The sequence below is a fragment of the Oncorhynchus kisutch genome, linkage group LG7 (assembly GCF_002021735.2).
Source record: "Oncorhynchus kisutch isolate 150728-3 linkage group LG7, Okis_V2, whole genome shotgun sequence".
In the NCBI taxonomy this organism is placed as follows: domain Eukaryota; kingdom Metazoa; phylum Chordata; class Actinopteri; order Salmoniformes; family Salmonidae; genus Oncorhynchus; species Oncorhynchus kisutch.
The window spans coordinates 32,852,631-32,873,025 of NC_034180.2; the positions used below are offsets into that span (position 1 = coordinate 32,852,631).

At 39.2% G+C, this 20,395-nt stretch overlaps 4 protein-coding genes across 9 annotated transcripts in view; 2 read left to right on the top strand and 2 right to left on the bottom strand.

The window, feature by feature from the left end:
* The first annotated feature begins 16 nt into the window (after positions 1–16).
* gskip (gsk3b interacting protein) lies at positions 17–3,870 on the top strand. 4 transcript variants are annotated; one of them, XM_020487138.2, is made up of 3 exons: positions 17–398; positions 1,061–1,300; positions 1,415–3,870. In XM_020487138.2, the coding sequence occupies exons 2-3, from the start codon at positions 1,064–1,066 to the stop codon at positions 1,571–1,573; spliced, it is 396 nt and encodes a 131-aa protein (XP_020342727.1). In that variant the 5' UTR covers positions 17–398; positions 1,061–1,063; the 3' UTR covers positions 1,574–3,870. The 4 variants fall into 4 exon arrangements, with proteins under 4 accessions (XP_020342727.1, XP_020342728.1, XP_031684833.1 ...); XM_020487139.2 differs by having other exon boundaries at positions 19–398; positions 1,064–1,300; XM_031828973.1 differs by having other exon boundaries at positions 48–398; positions 1,027–1,300.
* Positions 3,871–11,646: 7,776 nt separating this feature from the next.
* npc2.1 (NPC intracellular cholesterol transporter 2, tandem duplicate 1) lies at positions 11,647–13,946 on the bottom strand. Its single transcript, XM_020488027.2, has 5 exons — positions 13,830–13,946; positions 13,125–13,224; positions 12,811–12,918; positions 12,555–12,727; positions 11,647–12,347 (listed from the first exon to the last, which is right to left on the bottom strand). The coding sequence occupies exons 2-5, from the start codon at positions 13,207–13,209 to the stop codon at positions 12,261–12,263; spliced, it is 453 nt and encodes a 150-aa protein (XP_020343616.1). The 5' UTR covers positions 13,210–13,224; positions 13,830–13,946; the 3' UTR covers positions 11,647–12,260.
* An 83-nt stretch (positions 13,947–14,029) lies between these two features.
* On the top strand, positions 14,030–15,940 carry isca2 (iron-sulfur cluster assembly 2). The gene is made up of 4 exons (XM_020488028.2): positions 14,030–14,158; positions 14,601–14,775; positions 15,000–15,115; positions 15,329–15,940. Exons 1-4 carry the CDS (start codon positions 14,079–14,081, stop codon positions 15,501–15,503), a joined length of 546 nt encoding a protein of 181 aa, XP_020343617.1. The 5' UTR covers positions 14,030–14,078; the 3' UTR covers positions 15,504–15,940.
* eml5 (EMAP like 5) overlaps positions 15,805–20,395 on the bottom strand; it is a 73,134-nt gene continuing 68,543 nt past the window's right edge. For all 3 annotated transcript variants that reach the window (XM_031828976.1, XM_031828975.1, XM_031828974.1), the window contains 7 exons: positions 20,113–20,301; positions 19,752–19,924; positions 19,452–19,614; positions 19,217–19,320; positions 18,507–18,660; positions 17,868–17,968; positions 15,805–17,668 (listed from right to left, as the gene is read on the bottom strand). In XM_031828976.1, coding sequence (XP_031684836.1) covers positions 17,632–17,668; positions 17,868–17,968; positions 18,507–18,660; positions 19,217–19,320; positions 19,452–19,614; positions 19,752–19,924; positions 20,113–20,301 — 921 coding nt within the window. In that variant the 3' untranslated portion in view covers positions 15,805–17,631. The remainder of the gene's footprint in view (positions 17,669–17,867; positions 17,969–18,506; positions 18,661–19,216; positions 19,321–19,451; positions 19,615–19,751; positions 19,925–20,112; positions 20,302–20,395) is intronic.

Here is a 20,395-nt window from a genome sequence, read left to right on the forward strand (position 1 = left end):
AGTGTTTACTGCGCATATGCTTCTAGCAAAGCCTTTTCATCCACAAGCAATTCCACTTGAACTTTTTCGCATGACTTCTGAATAATTGCAATGTTGAAAGAGAAGGTGTTATCACAATGTTTAACTACGGTGGTGTTCAAACAGAACAACTTGCATTGATCAGAATATTTTGATAACTGGAATTGTGATTCGTTACTGATTGTCCTGTTTGTGACAATCTTGATTATTATTATTTTAAATTATTTTGTTATTGATATTGTTAATGAATAATTTCCAAAGTACGCTTTGGCAATATCTACATTGTTAAGTCATGCTGATAAAGCAATAGAAATTGAAGTCTTCATGACAGAAATCTTTGTTGATCACCCGGAAGTACAGTAAAAACAACCACGGAGGAGGTGAGTAGAACGCAGCTAGAAAAACTAATTTGACAAAAATGACAATATTTCCTGATACTGTTGACGTTTACATATATCCATGATTATGTCATTCTAAAAACAATTCCTACTAAAAGAGAACCCATAGCCATGGATAATGGCTGCTATTGACCGTAAGCTAGCTAGCAAGCTAACATGGTGTTGATGGTGGACTGTCTTGTCACTGAATGATAAGTGGTAAACAGTAATAACTGTGTTATTGGATACTAGCGCTAGTCATACTCTAACTCATCACAATAGTTTTCACATTATTCATTAATTAATTCAAAACAATCACAACACACCAGCCTTCAAAGCCCTACTAATGTTTGTTAAAAATCACGGACTGGGCCCACCCACCAAAAATAGTAAACCCTTGAGCTAACGTTAGGTGGATTCCATGATGGTGGAACTTGCTTGTATCATCTACCTCCTTGAACATAGTGCGAGGAACGTTCATTTGAAGCTTTACATCTTAGTTTACAATGTATCCGATGACCACAAAAACACATGTATTATTGTATGATAAAACACTTGTAGTTAAAACAATTGTACTTAGCTAGCATATAGCTATATACTTCATTTTCTGATTGCACCTTTAACCTCACAGTTGTGTCTGGTGTTTTTGTGTGTGTCGGGTGAAGAAGATGGAGATAGACTACCAACCAGAGGACTCGCCTGTCTCCTTATTCGATGAAGACTGTATTGATCACGTGAAGGACATGAGGTTGGAAGCAGAGGCAGTGGTCAGCGATGTGTTATTCGCCGTGTCCGAAATGTATGTGTCCTCAAATTTGGACAGTGCTTTGTCTGTGGCCTACATCAACGTGGAAACAAGAGAGGGCAATCGCTATTGCCTTGAGCTCAATGAAGCTGGACTAAGGGTGAGGGATATCAACAGTATTTAATTTGTGCCATTATTTAATTTGTGCTGTTCAGCTGTTATTCTGTGTAGGCCTGCTGGTATATGATTGACACTCTCTATTTTTATCTTACAGGTGGTTGGCTACGCCTTTGACCAGGTGGATGAGAGCTTGAGCACCCAATACTTTGAGACTATTTATTCACTGCTGGATACCCTCAGCCCAGGCTACAGAGAAGCTTTTGGGAATGCCCTGCTTCAGCGATTGGAGAGGCTGCAGCAAAATGGACAATGAAAGACCAAATGGAGCTAATGATGTGGAAGTGAAACAAGGGTTGTAGGGACATCAATTGTACTATATGAATACAAACATAACAACCTTTCTCATCAGGTTATTGACCAGACATCTAGCTACTACTACAGTACTAATGTACTACTAAAAGGATCTGCGTGGTCAATCCGACGTCTGCAGTGACCATACTGCATTTATTGCGATACGGCCTCTGCAGAAGTCAGGGCATTTATACTTCTTGCGCTTAGAGGAGTAGAGCAGAGCTGTTATGAAGGAAGTGAGTTTGTGTATATACAGGACCAGCCGCCCCCACCTACCATCAACCAATTATGTCAATGTGGAGCTATACGGAGCCCTCCGCATTGGGTTTCATATTCACGTTATTCACAACAATGATTTAGACCTGCTGTGTCAGTCTGTGACCAGGATTATCTTCTGTCATCATTCACATTCAGGTTTCCTGGCTTTTGTAAAGAACTGTCTGTCAAGTTTGACAATATGTCGCAGTGGTGTTTACCCCCCCCCCCCCCCCCGTCGGAACCGGAACTCTCACACTTCATTAACCCTGCTTTACTTCTACATAGGTAGATTATACTTTAAGTATGTTACTTACGGGCCACCCAAGTGGCGCAAATGTCTAAAGCACTTCATCACTGTGCTAGAGGCGTCACTACAGACCCGGGTTCGATCCCAGGCTGTGTCGCAGCCGGCCAGGCGCATGCACGCTGATTACCATCGCCAGTTGTACGGTGCGACCGGGTTAAGCGAGCAGTCCGGCTTGGCAGGATTGTGTTTCGGAGGATGCATGGCTCTCGACCTTTGCCTCTCCTGAGTCCTTACGGGAGTTGCAGCAATGGGACAAGACTGTAACTACTAATTGGGGAGAAAAAGTACCAAAAATATATACAAATTCAAAATGTATGTTACTTAATGAAGTTGTCCTCTGCCGTCCACTGAAACAAGTATGTTTGGCCTTTTATGTACATCAGCGAGTGCATGTCTCATTGAAACAGCCAAAGAGAGAGAAAGAAGATGTGGGGATTGTTTTCAAAATCCATCAACCACCCCCTCTGATGTTATGACTCATAAACTGCCTTAACGATTGACCATGGTATGCTCTTTGTCAAAATAATGTAAAGTACAAATAATTTACAGAACCCATGTCTTAGTTACTGAAGTGTTCATTGTTGTCATGGTAGTTAAACATTTATTCTTTGTCACTTTTCATTTCACACTCCTGAGTTTTGAATAACATTGAGAAGGGTCAAATATTATTCAAAACAGTTAAGTGGCCATTATTAGAAGGGTTTCAAGGTCTGCTTTTGTTATTTGGGCAAATCTAATTTATGCATTTCAAACAAGGAAATGCATTTTCATTTACTATTCACATTACTGTTATGAATACTAAATACAGATGTTGGTATTGACCTGATAGTTTGAGAAGAGGTCAGATGAGGGAGACATTTTATGAAAAATATGTGAGCTACAGTTTTGTGTGGTTGAATTGAGGACTTCCTGGTGTCTGTCATATAGTATATTCTCATTTATGTTTCTCTGTTAAGTACCCCAAGCTATCATACTTTTTAGGGAAACAATTAAAGCACCTGAAGATGAGTTGAAGAGGATGTATCATTGATAAACAAACTGCTTTTAGTTCCTCAGTAAAAAGCACAGAAGATATGAGTGTTTACTACTGTTTCCACAACTGAGAGTCAACAGTATTTTAATTAATTCAGATTTTGTGAAGATGCTTGAGGATGTTGGCTCCAAGTCCTATCAGTTTTACAGTTCTGGTAATTTCCCACAGTTATTGTAATTTGTGTTGAGCATTTAGTTGTGTGTGAAATAAATGATTGTCCATTGTAGTGTAATTTAAATGTGCTTAGTATCAAATCAGTTTACCCTGTGAATGTTATTAGAATTTTTACTGTCATTGTTTGATGCTGACATTATTGCAGACCAACAAAAGCTAGTTAAATAAATTTAATTTCCTTGTAATCTGCAATTTTGTTGCACTTATTGCTTTTGAAATGAGTGATGTGTGTGCATCGGTTTTACCAAGGTGAATGAGTAAACCCAGTTATCCCATATAATAAATTCTTAGGATCTTGAGAATGCTGAGGCATGTGTTATGTTCTTTTATTTGGTTATGAGCTTTGAAAGTTCAACAGCACACAACAGCATTTTATTTTGAGACATTTGCTTGTCCTTAATGTTAATCAGATGTGAAGGAAAATTACCAAAAAGGTAAAACTATAATACTACAAAATGTAAGATTAAATAAAGACTATTATATGTAACTATTTAGACATCTTGGTTTTAATATCTAGCCATTGCTGTTTGACAGTACAGAAGAAGAAAGAATCCCCTCCCAAAGTACTGACTTACAACATATTTAGCAGCCAAAAGGAAATACAGTACATGCCTAATAGGGTGGCAGGGTAGCCTAGTGGTTAGAGCGTTGGACTAGTAACCAGAAGGTTGCAAGTTCAAACCCCTGAGCTGACAAGGTACTAATCTGTCGTTCTGCCCCTGAACAGGCAGTTAACCCACTGTTCCTAGGCTGTCATAAAAAAAGAATTTGTTCTTAACTGACTTGCCTAGTTAAATAAAGGTAAAATAAAAAAAGAAAGCTTTTCAGACAACACAGCAGCCAGTAAAAAATAAACAAATATCTAGAAAGTTGCACTGCAATGTAAATAAAGTCTAGGAATTGATTGTCCACATTAACAGACTCATTCTGATCAATCATTGACACTATTTGGGAGATGACTGAGTAGAATTTAGCAATACTTGGGTCATTCCATCAAATCAGTACCTTTTGGGTAGTGTAATATACTCTATATATATTTTGTCATCTAATTTTAACAGTCTGTCATGAAGAGCACATGTTCAACTTAATAAATCAAGTTTTTCCCCATCTCAAAAGGATAAATAAAGTATATGACTATAGTAAGTGCCCATTAAGTGTCAAATAAAGTAACGGGGTTGACGATTTCATCTTAAATCAGCCATAAATCCGGTTGTAATGGGGAATGGAAGCCTGCTGTGTGCAGCAGGGAGGAAATTGTCAAAGACTCCAGCCACCCAAGTCATAGACTGTTCTCTCTGCTACTGTTCTCTCTGCTACTGTTCTCTATGCTACTGTTCTCTATGCTACTGCTCTCTATGCTACTGCTCTCTATGCTACTGCTCTCTCTGCTTCTGCACGGTAAGCTGTATCGGAGTACCAAAGACTGAAGAGCTCCTTAACAGCTTCTACCCCCCAAGCCATAAGACTGCTGATCAGTTCATCAAATGGCTACCCAGACTATTTACATTGACCCCCTTATCTTATTCTAATCTATTCTTGTTTTTTTGCACTGACTCTCTTGCACAAGTACACTCACTGGACTCTAACCACATACTCACACATACTGATACTGACAATCCAACAACACACACACATATTGACACCACACACACATACATTCACCTTCCTTCACATACGCTACTGCTACTCTCTGTTTATTATCTATGCATAGTCAATTTACCCCTACCTACATGTACACATTAACTCGACTAACCAGTACCCCAGCACATTGAGTCGGTAGCAGTACCCCTGGTGTATAGCCTCGTTATTTTGATCTTATTGTGTTACTATCTTTCCTTTAGTTTATTTAGCAACATTTTAAATATTTGTTTCTATTTTTACTCTGCATTGTTGGTTAAGGGCTCGTAAAGTAAGCATTTCACGTTAAGGTCTACTACACCTGTTATGTTGGGCACATGTAATACAATTTGATTTGATACATTTGAATGGAAGCTTCACAAGAAAAGTAATTGTTAAAACATTTCTAGCCTGTCTATCTATGGGCAACAGGGTTGATGTGTTATGCCCGACCTGCTCTGTTTTCCACCAACACTAGAAAAATGTCCAGAAAGAGTAGAACCAGCTCTGGTTCTGCGCCCACACAGGCTCGTGCTGTGGAGGAGATCTTCGTGGGCTATACTCAGCCTTGTCTCAGGGTAGTATGTTGGTGGTCTGTTGATATCCCTCTAGTGGTGTGGGGGCTGTGCTTTGGCACAGTGGGCGGGGTTATATCCTGCCTGGTTAGCCCTGTCCAGGGGTATCGTCAGACAGGGCCACAGTGTCCCCCGACCCACCCCTGTCTCAGTCTCCAGTATCTATGCTGCATTAGTTTATGTGCCGGGGGCTAGGGTCAGTCTGTTATATCTGGTGTAATTGCCCTGTCTTATCTTGTGTACTGTGTGAATTTAAGTATATACGGCAACAAACATTGGCAAATAAATTAATACTGAATATAAAGCGTTATGTTTGGGACCAATCGAACAACACATCACTGAGTACCAGTTCATATGTTCAAGCATGGTGGTGGCTGCATCATGTTATGGGTATGCGTGTTATCGGCAAGGACTAGGGATTATTATTTTTCTTAAATAAAAAAATGAATACAGCTAAGCACAGGCAGGCAAAATCGTAGAAGAAAACCTGCTTCAGTGTTCTTTCCAACAGACACTGATAGAGGAATTCACCTTTCAGCAGGACAATAATCTAAAACACAAGGCCAAATCTACACAAGTTGCATCAAGACAGCATTGAATGTTTGAGTGGCCTAGTTAGTTTTAACTTGAAAATGGCTTTCTAGCAATAATCAACAACCAACCAGACAGAGAGCTTGAAGAATTTTAAAAATAACTAGATGGTAATTTTCCGTGAACAAAAATTCGTGGGACTTGCTTCAACTCTACAAGTATTTTTGTAGTAGTGGAAGCCAAGCAGTTAAATATAGTCAAAGTTCAATTTCGTAAAATAATTGGTCTGATTACTTTGATAGACTACATTATCAATCTTATTACTTTGGATTGTGGGTTGGTTAGATTACATATTTCATCCCAAATAACTACACTCAGACTAGCCTACTACACTTTCATACACTATCCTACTAGAATACCACAGTATATGCAAACTGTATTAATAGAGTACAGAAGACAAGGAGGCGTTGTTGAAGTACAGTATATGTCAAGTGTAATAAGTGTACGACAAGGTAGCATTGTTTAAAATAAATTAAAATCTTTAATTGTATACCAAGGGGGGAAGGTAGTGATTGGTAGTAGTTATTACTGTTCTGATTTCAGATTTGAATATCAGAGAAGTAGACCAAGGTGCCATGCCCTTTATGTTATCTATGACGCGTTGTTGGGAAAAGTGATGTGACAAAAGTCACAATGTTTACTCATTATCTCATGCTTAGAATGTGCTCCCCCATTGCTTTAATTAGAAAGTTCTGAAAAGTTCCATGGTGGGAAGTTAGCTAAATGAGTTGATGTGGTTACTAAAACTGCTATACCTTGTTATTGGTAGTAGATATCTGTTCTTATTTCCAGATTTGAAAAGCAGAGAAGTATACCAAAATGTCATAACCTTTTGCTGTTTGTCTAACTTGTTGGGAAAGTGGTGAAAGTAGCTGATTTGTGTCAAACGTTACATGGTTTACAGTGAATGTTGAAGCCATGATTGCACAATGGGGAGCTTTAGAATGTCGAGGAAATCCCATGACAGTGAATGGAGGACAAAAAGATTAACAGTTTAAAAGGTATAAAAGATATAAAAAAGGTAAATGTAAGCAACTCAATCCATACCAGTCTGCACGTTTTAATCTTTGAACTGCATTTCTATCTTAAATGGTGTGAGAGGAGTAGTGTGCGGAAGAATAACAATAAGTATGATGAAGATTTATTTTGCTTCGCAAGTCCCACCTCATAATAATGGGCAAATATTGTACAATCCAGCTGTGCAAAGCTCTTAGATGCACGCAAAAGACTCACAGCTGTAGTCAATGCCAAAAGTGTTTCTAACATGCATTGTCTCAGGGGCAGTGTTGCCAACTCCTCAGTAAGGAAAGTAGCTATTGGCTGTCCTTAAAGTCGCTACAAGTTGCTAAATGACGCCATTAGACACATGCAGACTCTCTTCTGTCAATATATGTTGCCCTAGAATACTAAATAAACCCTTACTCACCAGAATGTCAAATTATAGCTGACATCGGTAAAGTTCTCTGTCATATCTGCTTCTTTCCCGGAGCAAAGACGTTTAGAGACCAGGGAGAAAATGCAACCAAAAAACAACCAAAAATGGGAATGATTTTCTGTGCAAAATTTCCAAATGACATCAGTCTGAATTGTTGAAAGAAAACAAAAAGCTGTGAAAATGGCCCAAAATGTTTCAGGTAAGATTTCAGTTTAGCTTGGTTGCACTGATAATGTGGTTGAAATACTATAATCTTTTATGATGCTGATAAAGATAGCACCTCTGGTCCCTAACTGAGCATTCACATTCTCTCAAGATGCTGGAGAAAAATAAATCATATTTCTCCACTCCTGTTCTCTCGGCCTGGTCTCAGACTAGACGTAACATTGTAAACATAAACTCAAATTAGAATGATATGTTACCATTGGTATGGTTACATTAGACAGAATCTTGCGTGTTTGAATCTCATCAACACCAGCATTTTAGAATCTCATCAACTTTAGCAACTACTTACTACTTTTTAGCTTTTTAGCTACTTTGCATGTAAGCCAGTGGCGACCGATCATTCAGGGCAGGTGGGGCTGAGCCCCGCCTGTTTTGAGCACCACCTGTTTAGCTAAAAAATATCTATAAATATTTGTTGTTGTTTTTGTTGCCTGTATTGCATGTTATTTTGGCATTAATACGTGTCACATATCAGTTTGCATACAACGTAAAAAATATATATAAATAATGTAGGTAATAAAGCCGCATACAAACATGGTCTCCTTTTTGCTTTCTTGAGTAAGGCAGCTCCAAAATGCAGGTGTTTCAGCCTAACTCAGTGCTTTCTGTGGTGGTGGAGCAGCCAGCAGAAAATATGAGGCGTAGAGGTTGGTAATGTTCTCTAGTTGCACCGTGATTGACTCAGTGTTTTGTCACTCATGGGGACACTACGTCACCGCAACATCTACGGGGAGAGCACGAAAATTCAAGCCCCTTGGGTGCTGCCATAGAGTTACAGTACATTACAAGTACCCATCTAAGAAGACTCAAGGTCATTGCCACAGATATAATGACGTCAAATCACGATATATCTACAGTAGCTTTGATTGGACTGATCATGTCAACATCATACTTTCAAAATCTTAGCTAGCAAGCCAGACAAGCAGTCATCATCATGAATCACAACAACAATCTACTGGCAAATCCTTTTAAATTCTTGTCATATGAAGAGAAATTATACATAAAATCTATCGGTGCTCATCGGTCATTGGACATAAACATTACACAACAAGTTGGAAATTGCAAATTCAACAATGAGTGGTTTGGAAGGAATCAGTGGCTAACTGCAAGCCTTGCAAAAGCACTGACTAACCTACTATTCAGTGGAGTGGGTGTGTGGTCCAAATCTTGGTTTAAGGGTCTCTTTTCCAAGCTTAAAAGGATAAACATTCGACACCAAGAGCCAGAGAAGGTTGAATACATTGGCCATGCTGTCAATCCAGCATGACTTCTGCTGCGTTCAAAACAGTGAATTCAAAACAACTAAGTACTTGGGAAAAAAAGAGGGTCTCTTTCTAGAGCTCCGACCTTAAGATCACTAACGTCATGATTCAACATGGTCTTTTTCAGAGTTCCCAGTCGTCTTGAAAGCACCATAAATCCAGAGAATGACACATTTCGATTACAAAGTTTGATGACAAAATTTGCCTACAAGGACCATCGCTCCACCTTCCTGTTCAAGTGAGCACAGCATAACAAGGTGAATCCAAAAATGTCTTGTATGCTGCTGCATAAATTATGTAATATGCCAGGTAAATATGTATAATGTAGCTAAGAAAGTAATACTAAGTGTATGTTATGTAGTAAGCTGTTAGTAGCCCATGTGCCTCACCCTAATACTTTGGTCCCTTTCCCCCTCATAACAGCCTACTTTTCTGACTTGCTGGTGCACAAGTAGTGTATAGCCTGTTTTGGGGAAATGTAATCATAGAATATTGTAAGCGCTTTCATTGTCTGGTTATATCCGCTTTTATTTATCCCACGGTTCTGACAGCAAAAGTGCTGAACAAATAGTTATATTGACTACATCTGTCCTGTCTTGCTCATTAATGTCTTAATTGAAATTATGGATTGCCTCTTATCTGCTCGTGGTTCGCTTACATGCTGATGACACCGCTTGCGTCACGTGCGCTCGCATTGCAAAATAAATGTACACATACATGTTATTCCATTGTTGCACCCACACTGCTCGCGTGCATCTGCGTAGTCAGACACTAAAATAGAACTTGATTCTTGCCTCTCCCATCTCCTCGTTGGTTTTTAGGAGCATATATGATTGAAAGATGAACTGAGGTCCACACTCCAGTCCAGTTGGTTGTGGTAATGCACCTTAAAGTTGGTTGTCAATCGTCATAAAAAGTCTAAAAAAGAAGAATCCTGGAGGAGAGATTACTAAAAACAAACTCAGTTTACTGTTTTATCTGTGGATTAATTGTCAGAGTAAAGGACCTTGTGCATTTCAGGTAAAATAACAATCCAATGTTTATATCCCAGGACAAATTAGCTAGCAACAGCAAGCTAATGAGCTAAATTGCCATAAATGTTTATTGCTTTCGCCTGTCCCCAAATGAATATAATTGGTTCAGAGTTTGTTTTGATATTTCAACCTGCGTGTCCTGATTCGCGTCTGGTGTGGGTGGACAAAATCAACTTGCGCTTGATGGCGCGTGCGGTCTGGTCAGCATGTTATGCCATAGTTTGTACATCTACATTTTCAGTATAAATCACATTTGTTTAAGCAAGTCAGCCATATCAGCTATGCTTTTTTAAAAGGCAGTAAATGAGGCTGAATGAACTGTTTCGCTGCCAGATAAGGCTCCACCAGGTGTAGCAGTGGTAAGGATTCACTCTATGATTCTGAAAAGAAAGCCCTGCTGTTAGGACAGCTTTATGTAGGCCCTAACAGTTTGTGGGCACCGTTTGTCACTGTTATAGTGCAACTAATGTATCATTTAGTGTTGTGTAGTGGGTTTGCTGGCATGCATCTAAAAATGTTTTGGGGAGTTTGCTCCACCAAGATTGACATCCTAAAATCGCCACTGATGTTAGCTAATCCTTCCCCTAATCATAACCCTTTTAGCTAACCATTCCCTTAACCTTAATCCTTTAACCTAACTCCTAACCTTAACACTAGCGTTATCATTAGCCAACTAGCCACCTTTCACAACAACAAATTGGAATTCCTAACATATTGTATGAATTGCAATTAACATATTGTATGAAATGGATGATGGACATCCACCAATTAATACATACCATACGAAATCTAAAATGTAGTGTATCGGATTTACGTACAGGATCATCTGAAAGGCGCTGAGATCAGGCTGGTTCCCCAATCAAAATGTACATTTTACAGCAAGAAATGCTTAATTCAAAATGTGGAAAAAGTCAAGAGGGGTGTGAATACTTTCTGAAAGCACTGTACACACACACACACACACACAGACACACGCAGACACACACACACACACACACACACACACACACACACACACACACACACACACACACACACACACACACACACACAGCTGCTTCTGTGCTTTATTCTTTTACTCTTGTTGTCTATCCTGATGCCTAGTCAGTTTACCCTGCCTTTATGTAAATATCTACCTCAAATATCTTGAACCCCGGCCTATTGATCTTGTACTCCCTGTATATAGCTTCATTCTGGTGTATTTTATTCCTCGTGTTACTATTTAACTCTGCATCGCTGGGAAAGGTTTGTAAGCAGGCATTTCACAGTAAAGTCTACCCCTGTTGTAGTCGGTGCATGTGACGAATAAAATGTTCAGTGTTTCTTTTGAAGACATTTTTTAAAGGAATAGTTTCACAAAATTAAAAATGAGAGTTCAGTTCAAGTAAGATGAATCACTAATCACATGAAATAATCATCTTCAGAAATGAGCTTTACAATGATGGTGAGAACTTGGAGAAAGTTTATGTGGGTTAAAATCTTCCTATAAGTCACAGAGGGTACACAGAGGGACATGACAAATTCTGAATTGTCACTTTAGCAAGTCTTTATTCATATTAAAAGTCAGATTTATTGAATTTTCATTCTAGTTTATTTTAAAATGGCACTTAATTTATAACATGCTTTCACAAATCAACATTGGTGCACAATTTCTACTTATAATATATAAAGGGATGCAAAAGGTAGCCAGGTAGCCTAGTGGTTAGAGACTTGGGCCAGTAACCAAAAGGTTTCTAGTTTGAATCCCTCAGCCAACAAGGTGAAAAGGAGTTTGGATATGCAAAAAACACATTTCCAATTCACACATGCGTATAATACACACATGTACATGTATGGAATTGGAAAAATATAAGCACCCACAGTTATTAGGTACCCATTTGGTGGAGTGACCCACTTATGCAGTTATGAGTAAACAGTCAGCCACAACATTTCAAAATGCCTGTATGGGAAGTTAAGTTTTAAAACGACTGAAAAAGCTACAGTATACATTTAAAACCTACAGAATCAATACTTAAAAATCAGAATTCTTAAATTATAGAATAATTCATGAAATGTGTATGTGGGTTATTCTCAGTTTAAGCAGTTCACATTAGAATCCCTTTTTAAAAATTCCCTTCAGGTGGTACTGCAGACAAATCTCAGCTTACGATCTGGACTGGGAACTTTATGCAGAACAAGTCTTTGCCAGTGTCATCTCTCAGCTCCCATTCAACAACCAGCTTGATCTAGAAATTAAGACAAATTGAGATTTTGTCCAGTATTGGAGACAATGGATCAGTAATGCACACAAAAGCTTCCCTTTTAATCAACATCTTTGAGGCTACCTTTTTATACTTTAAGGTCACATTGAGGAAATGAAAAGAGGAACATCTTGTTTTCAGCATTCTCAAGAGCATTAAAATGGTGTGTTCAATTATTTCAGGCATACTTACAGAGGGGTACTCAGACTTCACAGGAAGCTGAGTCACATAGTGATAGCTCTGTGCCTTTTGAATGGGGCACTCAATCCCAGACTTGCAGCCATCTTCAATGGGGATGGGGAATGGGATGGGAACGCCAGCAATCACACCGTGGACAATTGCTTTACTCGTCTGGCTCTCAACCGCTAAACAAAACAGGCAGAGGAGGGATTAACAAAAATGGCACATTTACTTTGAATGAACAAACATCTGTTGATGATATACTTACCACTGTTGAATGTCACATTGACAGCATAGGCCTGTCCTTTATGGAGCTCACATGGTTGTTTAGGACAAGGTTGGATGTCAACAATCACCACTTTACCAACATCAGAGCCTGGAGAGAACATAAGACAGATTCCATTGTCACTCATTCTAGTAATGAAACCAAGCCAAAGATTCACACCTTGTCAAAATCTGTAATTTTGGTACACTACCCTTGTAACTAATAGGTTATACATCATCACCTGACAAGATTATCAAACCAGTCAGTAAATTAAATACGTTTTCATCAAAGTGCCAAGACCTCGAATCAAAACTTACCACAATCTGCAAATTTCACAGGTTCTGCGCAGGTGAGAGCAATAAGGGAGAACAGAACAATGATGGAAGCAGCATGAAAATCCATAACTGCAATCTGGCCCTGAAAGATGTTAGAGAAAGATTCTTACAGCTGCCGTTTCAAAAACTTGAATGACTACAAGTTAGGAAAGCAGAGACCAGAGCCATATATAGCCATACAGACCGTCTCAACAAGCAAATTCAGTGCGCAAAAGTATTCTCAGTTCATTCAATCATATGATTCGTGTGACTAGTACTAGATGTCTACTTAACTAGCTAACTCCTCCCAGGAAAAACAGCCCGGATTAGTACATTGTGTAGTCCAGAGGGATATACTACAAAGCAGGATTAATGAGTTAACCAATTTACTTTGATAAACAACCAGAAATAACTATTCATTTTCTGGTCTATTAAGAAAGCAACGTTTAGATATGCGTTTTTGGTTGTTGAGTCAATTAGAGCGTGCCCATCATTATGCTAATCTTCCTAAAAAAATAAAGTTATTTCAGAATATTTGGCAAAATTAGTTGGTTTAAATCATTGATCTTGCTTTTTAGTGTTATTGTGACGTCTACAGTACCAAATAAACATTCACTAGCTAACTACCTTTTCATCTTCGTTTGGTGAATATACACCGATATAATATTTAGTGAAAAATATATATTATTAAAACTTTTAGATACAGACCTCTCTTCTATACTTCAGGTGCAGGCTCACAGACACTCCTTACTTCCTTGTCACGAGAAAATGACGTGTATTTACGGTGGTGGAATATTCAATGTTCGCTGACTGGCATGGAAAGTAACGAATCAGATGTTTTATATATTGCAAGAGTAGGCGATTCTTATGACGTTATAAGACAGACGTTTTCCTAACCAATCGTTTTGCGTCTCTTGATCTGACACCGCATTTTCCATTGGGGGCGGCTTTCGTAGAATGTTATGGAAGATGTTTTTCGTACTACGGCGAGGAGCAATGTTGAGTGCAACAAAGACAATGTCATGGACCCTTGCTAGGTATACAATGGGTATTGGAATATAAAGGAATTGCTTAAGAAGGCATATAAACAACTTAATTATATCGACAAGACCACTGTCTTCATATTGCAAAGAAGAACAGCGTAGCTAGCTAACGTTAACTATTAGCTTTACATTGGCTATCACTGTGGGGTCAAGCTTAACTTACGTCAGCTATTTGAATAGAATTTTGATTGCTGTTGAATTTTTTTTTTGTCATATCTAATCAGACAAATTTGTTGGACTTAGTCAATACTCTATGTATATTGCTTTAACGTTAATTACAATTCGTTATATTCAGCTGCCATGAATCGCTGAGCCTTTACATGATCCATTCCTTACACCCAAGGAGTAGTAGCCAGTAACGTTACCTGTCAGTGTAAAATTAGGCCTTATGAATCAATATTGTAGGCATAGAGTTGCATTACTTTTTTTCTTTCAGGGCCTCATTTCCCCTTCTCACCAATGTGGGCCAACCAATATTGCTGAGATGTCCCCAAAGTTCTCAACCTCTCTACACAAGTCTCTCACGCTTGAGCAGCAAATCAGCCCAGGAGAAAACAGCAGAGTCCAGTCCAGTTGAAGAGAAAGTATACCTCAGTGCATCATGTGTTAAGGTTAGGGTAATTATTCACACAAAGTATATATTGTACTCTATAAACAGTATAATGCAACTTCTTATTTAAATCCATCCCCATATGTGTGGACTATTAAGCTCTAGTGTCTTTCTCTGAGCACTCACTTCTTCTTTCATCAACAGTGGTGGATGATCAAGGGATACTTGGATACTCCACATGTCAAGTATTGACCTAATTACCCTTTTCTCTGTCTGTGTCTTTAGAGGCTAAGCGAGATCATGGATAAGGGACAGTACCTGAGAATACAGGTGGAAGGGGGAGGCTGCTCTGGGTTCCAGTACAAGTTTGTCATTGACAGTACCAGGAACGAGGAGGACAGGTAATTGTCATTGATTAATCTGTCGCTCTGTTGTCATTCAAGAGTCCACTTGTTATTGATGAACTGAATGAATGGCATGCAGCAGTAAGATAATTATTTGTAGTAACACAATCATTGTTATCTGACCATATCTGTTTATCTCTTTGTCCTCGATCCCTTCCAACACCCTTTTTTATCCATTCTAAACTCTTTCTCCCCCCCCCTCTCTCTCAGGGTGTTTGAGCAAGGAGGGGTAGGGGTCATTGTGGACCAAGACAGCCTGGAGTTTGTGAAAGGCTCTACACTGGACTATACTCAGGAGCTGATTCGCTCCTCCTTCCAGATGCTGAAAAACCCTCAGGCAGACCACGGCTGCTCATGCGGAACCTCCTTCTCAGTCAAGTTATGAGACTCTGGGTCTGAGACTTGCAGCTTTCAACCCCTCCATCCCTCACTAAGTCATAATGTAGGCATTTTATTTGAAATGATATATTCAGATACCAGGTGTTCACAGGTGAATAAGTTATTCCACAATTCACAGATGATCCTCATAACTCTGCAACTGACAACATTTAAAGAATGCTGTAGCCTATTTTTTGGGAAAGTATGCTTGGTTACAAATTTAACAAAGTGGATGAGAATCAGATGTGCTGGATGTATTTACAAATTGATGGATTGGTTTTCAGTGTTCTGTTTCACTACGATATTAAAAAAGATGTTATATTGGTTATATATTTATACTGAATGAAGATTATGCTTTGGAGTAGTTTGAATGTAAAATACTGCATCTCATAAAGAATGTAGGTCATGTCTCTGAATAAAACTGTCAAAATGACAGCAAATGTATTTGTCTTGGAATCAAATTAATACAGTTACATTTAGGTCATGATGTATTTACCAAGTAAATTGGGAGCTTTCTGATTACATCATAATGATGAAAGAGCAGCTACTGTGGGAAGTGTGGCCAGTCACAGATACGTACCAACTATCATAAGGCATTACCATTTCAAAATTGTTTTGGAACATCAAAATGTTAGTGAATGATTAGTGAATTTCTCATTCTTAATAGGTGTGTCCAGTGTAGATGGGCTATTATGTCAACATAGTTTGATTATCAAGCTCATCAAACCCTCAAATTCACATAGCTTAGATCGCTGGGTGTATGCAAATAGGATTGATATAGGTTGTTGATTGAGTTAGTACCCCATGCCTGATAAAGAACTTATGTTGTCAATCTTTACGTTTTTTATTAAAATTTGATTTAAGAAAGATTTCACCAAAAATATACAAAACAATATCTTTACAAATGATATTTACATTGATGTAATGTAAATCAAAATATGCAGTAAACACATTTAATCAATTTAACAGAATTATCATAAAACGAGGGAAAACATTTAGCATCTTTCATATTTTCTCTTTACTCAGTTACATTCCAGTTGAGCAATATCATATCTGGTTACGAGAAACATAAACCTATATCCTTGTAAAAATAGCCACTCCCTTTTAAACGTATATCAATATGTATGCTCTTAATAATGTTACGCCATAGCAGCACACTGAAAAGTGATCAAAAGGAGAAATGCAACAGTGCATTGAAACATTTTCAGCTTTTTTCCTTTGTTTTTTTGAGGAATTTGGTTGGACAGGGAATCGGGGATTGTCTTTTGATAAGCCATGCATTCCCATTACACACATACACAAAACCTCAAACAACTATACACACACACATTGTATGTTATGGAGGGTTACTGCACAAGCTAAAAGATCACTACATTTGAATCAATATGGTCACACACTGCTGGGGGTTTGAGGTTCAACCAGTGGACAACACGGTCAAATACACAAACCATCAGGGTAACACAGTGACCTGGTCGGGTGTACAGTGCATAGTATGCTTTGGCATGCTGACATCCAGAACATAACTGCGGATGTTACATTCATGAGGAAGGCCACAGGAGTTTAAATAATTTGTAAAAATCATTAATAAAACAAGAACTTGTATTAGTCAAAAGAAAAAACAATGAAATTATATAAAACAAACATCAAACCACTCCAAACCTCATCAGTCACTCAGAAGGAGATTAAGGCTAAATTAGTTTGCTACAAGTTTTAAAAATGGCATTTTCATCAGTCACACTAACTCCTGCCAACTGGCAAAACTGCTATTTAGAACATTGACACAAATACTCATACTAAAAATAAATAATCATCACCATCAAAATCATGTGTGGGTGATATGAAAGGAAGTTTTACAACAGTGATGTGATGTTTTTGGAGGGATATTTTGCAACGGTAGTGGTATGATGTCTTCCACCTCGTGGAATAACAATCAGGGCTTATGCTGTAGTGTAGATGAGGCTCACACTGATGCCCCGAGTGTTGAGGCAATGAGTCCTGTTTACTAGATGTGTAGTTATCCCACAGCGGAGTAGAACGGTTTCTTCTCTCTGAATAGGCATGCTGGGAAAAGCCCATGCAGACCCCTGGACTGGACGCAGTGGTGGATGGATGATGTGTCACTCCAGGTGTGCCTCTCAGTGAGGGGCATGGATGCACCTCCAGACAAATAGGCTGCAGAGGACACAGAAAAGGGAGAGGAAAGACATTTATTAACAGTCAGCGGTGTAACACTAAGGCATTTCATACAATATTCAAATGTTTATTTAATTGTCAATTGCTACAATGAACTTAAAACACCACTAATGACAATGTTGTAAAATGGAGACATAGTTTCAGAGGAATACTGTACTGATAGAAAGTGGAGTTCTACCTTCTATCGTCCCCACCAGCACTAATGACGAAGCGATCCCCACTTGTGAAGCGAATATTAGTCAAGTGGGCTGAGTGGCCCAGAAAGCGTTTGTGTTTGGCCTGCAGAGAACAATACGTGTGTTATTAAAATGGCTTCCTCAAAATTGTCAAAACTGTAGCTGAGCATCATTTAGACAGATAATAGATGCATAGGTTAGGTGGAACTGTAGTTACAGTATATCATGATGGTCAATAACACACACACCAACATTACAGAGACACATGAATGGTACACATGAAACCACAAACATAACCCTGAATCACATTAGTGAAAGTTCACCAATAAAATAAATATCTCCATTCATGTCAATGTTGAATGCTACCATAAGTCAAAGTGAATATGTAGGCTACTGTACAATATGATACAATTCGTGAGTCATATTTAACATGTTATAATCAATCCAACAAGTATTAGCAGTTATAAACAATTAACAGTATTTCATTTTTGTAAGTGACGTATATAAATAGAGCTCCCTATTCTATGGCAGCAATGTATGAATTTATAGTTTTCTTGGATTGATGAGGCACAAATATCAAACAGAATTCAATATTCACACAGAGACACAGATCAGCATCATAGAACACAGATTATACTTACAAACTTTTCTGGACATGGAAAGTCAAACAGCTTTACCATTCCAAAGTCATCGCCTGTGACGATGTTCAGGCCAGAGTGGGACACACAGGCACAGGTGACGTCTGCTTTGTCAGTGTTACGGGACCAGATCCCCACAACCTCATCCCCCAGGACACTTGCCAGACAGTGAGACATCACATGTTAGTTAGACAGGAAGTAACTCCAATGATCATGTGGTGCTTTGACTTTGAGTTCAGGCAAAAATTTTGTATGATCTTCTGTGTAGAAAAGAACATTATAATTAATTATGTTATTTCCCCCCCAGTCTGATTTAGTGCCTGGTCAGCTCCACTCTGTTCTAATGAGTCCTATGCGGCTTGTGGGCATTGTAGAGGGACACGTGTGTTTCTGAGAGATGTATCTTTCCGTGATGGGGTAATAATATTTTGTAGCTTAAACCGTTCAAAAGATAGAGCCACATTTGTGGGAAGAAAAGATTAACTGCTTTGTTTACTGACGTAACCCTGGTTCTAAGAACCAAGTGCGGTTTTTAAAATGTAATTTCAGAGTTTCTCTTGTGACCCCATTTTCAAATCAGGCGACCCCACTTGGGGTCGTGGCCCCCAGTTTGGGAAACACTAGGGTAACCCCTGTGTCCCCAGTACTGATTTCATATGGCCCTGTCAGTAGTGAGATTACTATGGAGACCCCAACATAAAACACACACTCACCTTGTCCATGTGGCCCAGGTTATCCTGTCTATGACTGACTGCTCTGTGACATGCTTTCCAGATGGCACCTCGTACACCAGCCGCTTGTAAGCACCAGTCGATATCTGTTGGAGTAATAGTAAATAATAGTCAAATAATACATTCAAACATGATCATTGTGAGTCTTGATTTCATATTGGAGAGTTAATATGCATTTACACAAACAATCATAGATACACAGTTCTCGTGCCTATACCTGAACATAGCAGCTGTCTGCAGAGAAGTCCATCTGCATGACAAAGCTGGGGATGTCCCTGCAGCAGTTAATACGGTTGAGTTGTGGTCCAAGCGTCAGGTCGTAGAAGTCAACCGCACTCTCACTGGAGCCCACTGCCAAGTAGCGTGAATCTGGACTGAACCTGAGGAAGAAACAGGTTCAGTTCAAAATGTGCCCTCTGAGACTTATTACAACAAAGAGAAGAACACTCAGTACACTCATGAAGGATGAGTTTCCTCCATAAAAGGCTCTGGGTGATTTTGAGAGGGATTCCCCCACCTGATATCTTGGATGGGAGAGCGGCGGTCCCTCTTCTTGCCCCAGATCTTGAGTGAGGTGACCAGCAGGATAATGAACTCTCCATTCTTCATGCCAATGGCCACCATGTCCCCCTCGGGGCTGTAGGCCACCGTACGAGCTGGGTGTCCCAGGTTCACCTTGTTTAGCATCTTCTGTTACCCCAAAAAAGATTCAACATAGAGAAAGTCAACACACAAGGTTCTTCTAGTGTCTCACATACAACACATTAGCAGAATCAAGTACAATACATCCGTAAGAAAGATTCCATCAAATTAAGTTAGCTCTTTATAAACTGAGACTAGCTGGCTGGCTAACAAGTCATAGTAAAGGGGCTCCTGACCTTCTCTGGGATGTCCCACAGCCTCACAGTGCCATCCTCTGCAGCAGAAAGGAACACGTCCCGTGTGGGATGGGTGCCAACGCCCCAGATCGGACCATCCATGTGGCCGTTCACCAGGATGTTGCACGCTGCATTCTTTTCCCCCACCTCAATGATCTCAGCATTCCGGGTTCCTACCAGAATTTTACCCTAGAACAGCAACAAGGGAAATGTGGATGAGGAATACAAATATAGACTTGCATGGCTCATTAGCCTATTCTTTATACCCACTGGATGGTGGAAT

Coding starts and splice junctions, on each gene's coding strand:
- npc2.1 (XM_020488027.2), bottom strand. CDS start 13,209: ATGGATTTTCATGCTGCTTCCATCATTGTTCTGTTCTCCCTTATTGCT. Junction 12,919..13,124: donor TGTGAAATTTGCAGATTGTG/GTAAGTTTTGAT, acceptor TGTTCTCTCCAG/GCTCTGATGTTGGTAAAGTG. Junction 12,348..12,554: donor TGAAGTCTGAGTACCCCTCT/GTAAGTATGCCT, acceptor CTTAATTTCTAG/ATCAAGCTGGTTGTTGAATG.
- isca2 (XM_020488028.2), top strand. CDS start 14,079: ATGTTATGGAAGATGTTTTTCGTACTACGGCGAGGAGCAATGTTGAGT. Junction 14,159..14,600: donor ATGTCATGGACCCTTGCTAG/GTATACAATGGG, acceptor TTTTTCTTTCAG/GGCCTCATTTCCCCTTCTCA. Junction 15,116..15,328: donor ACCAGGAACGAGGAGGACAG/GTAATTGTCATT, acceptor CCTCTCTCTCAG/GGTGTTTGAGCAAGGAGGGG.
- gskip (XM_020487138.2), top strand. CDS start 1,064: ATGGAGATAGACTACCAACCAGAGGACTCGCCTGTCTCCTTATTCGAT. Junction 1,301..1,414: donor TCAATGAAGCTGGACTAAGG/GTGAGGGATATC, acceptor TTTATCTTACAG/GTGGTTGGCTACGCCTTTGA.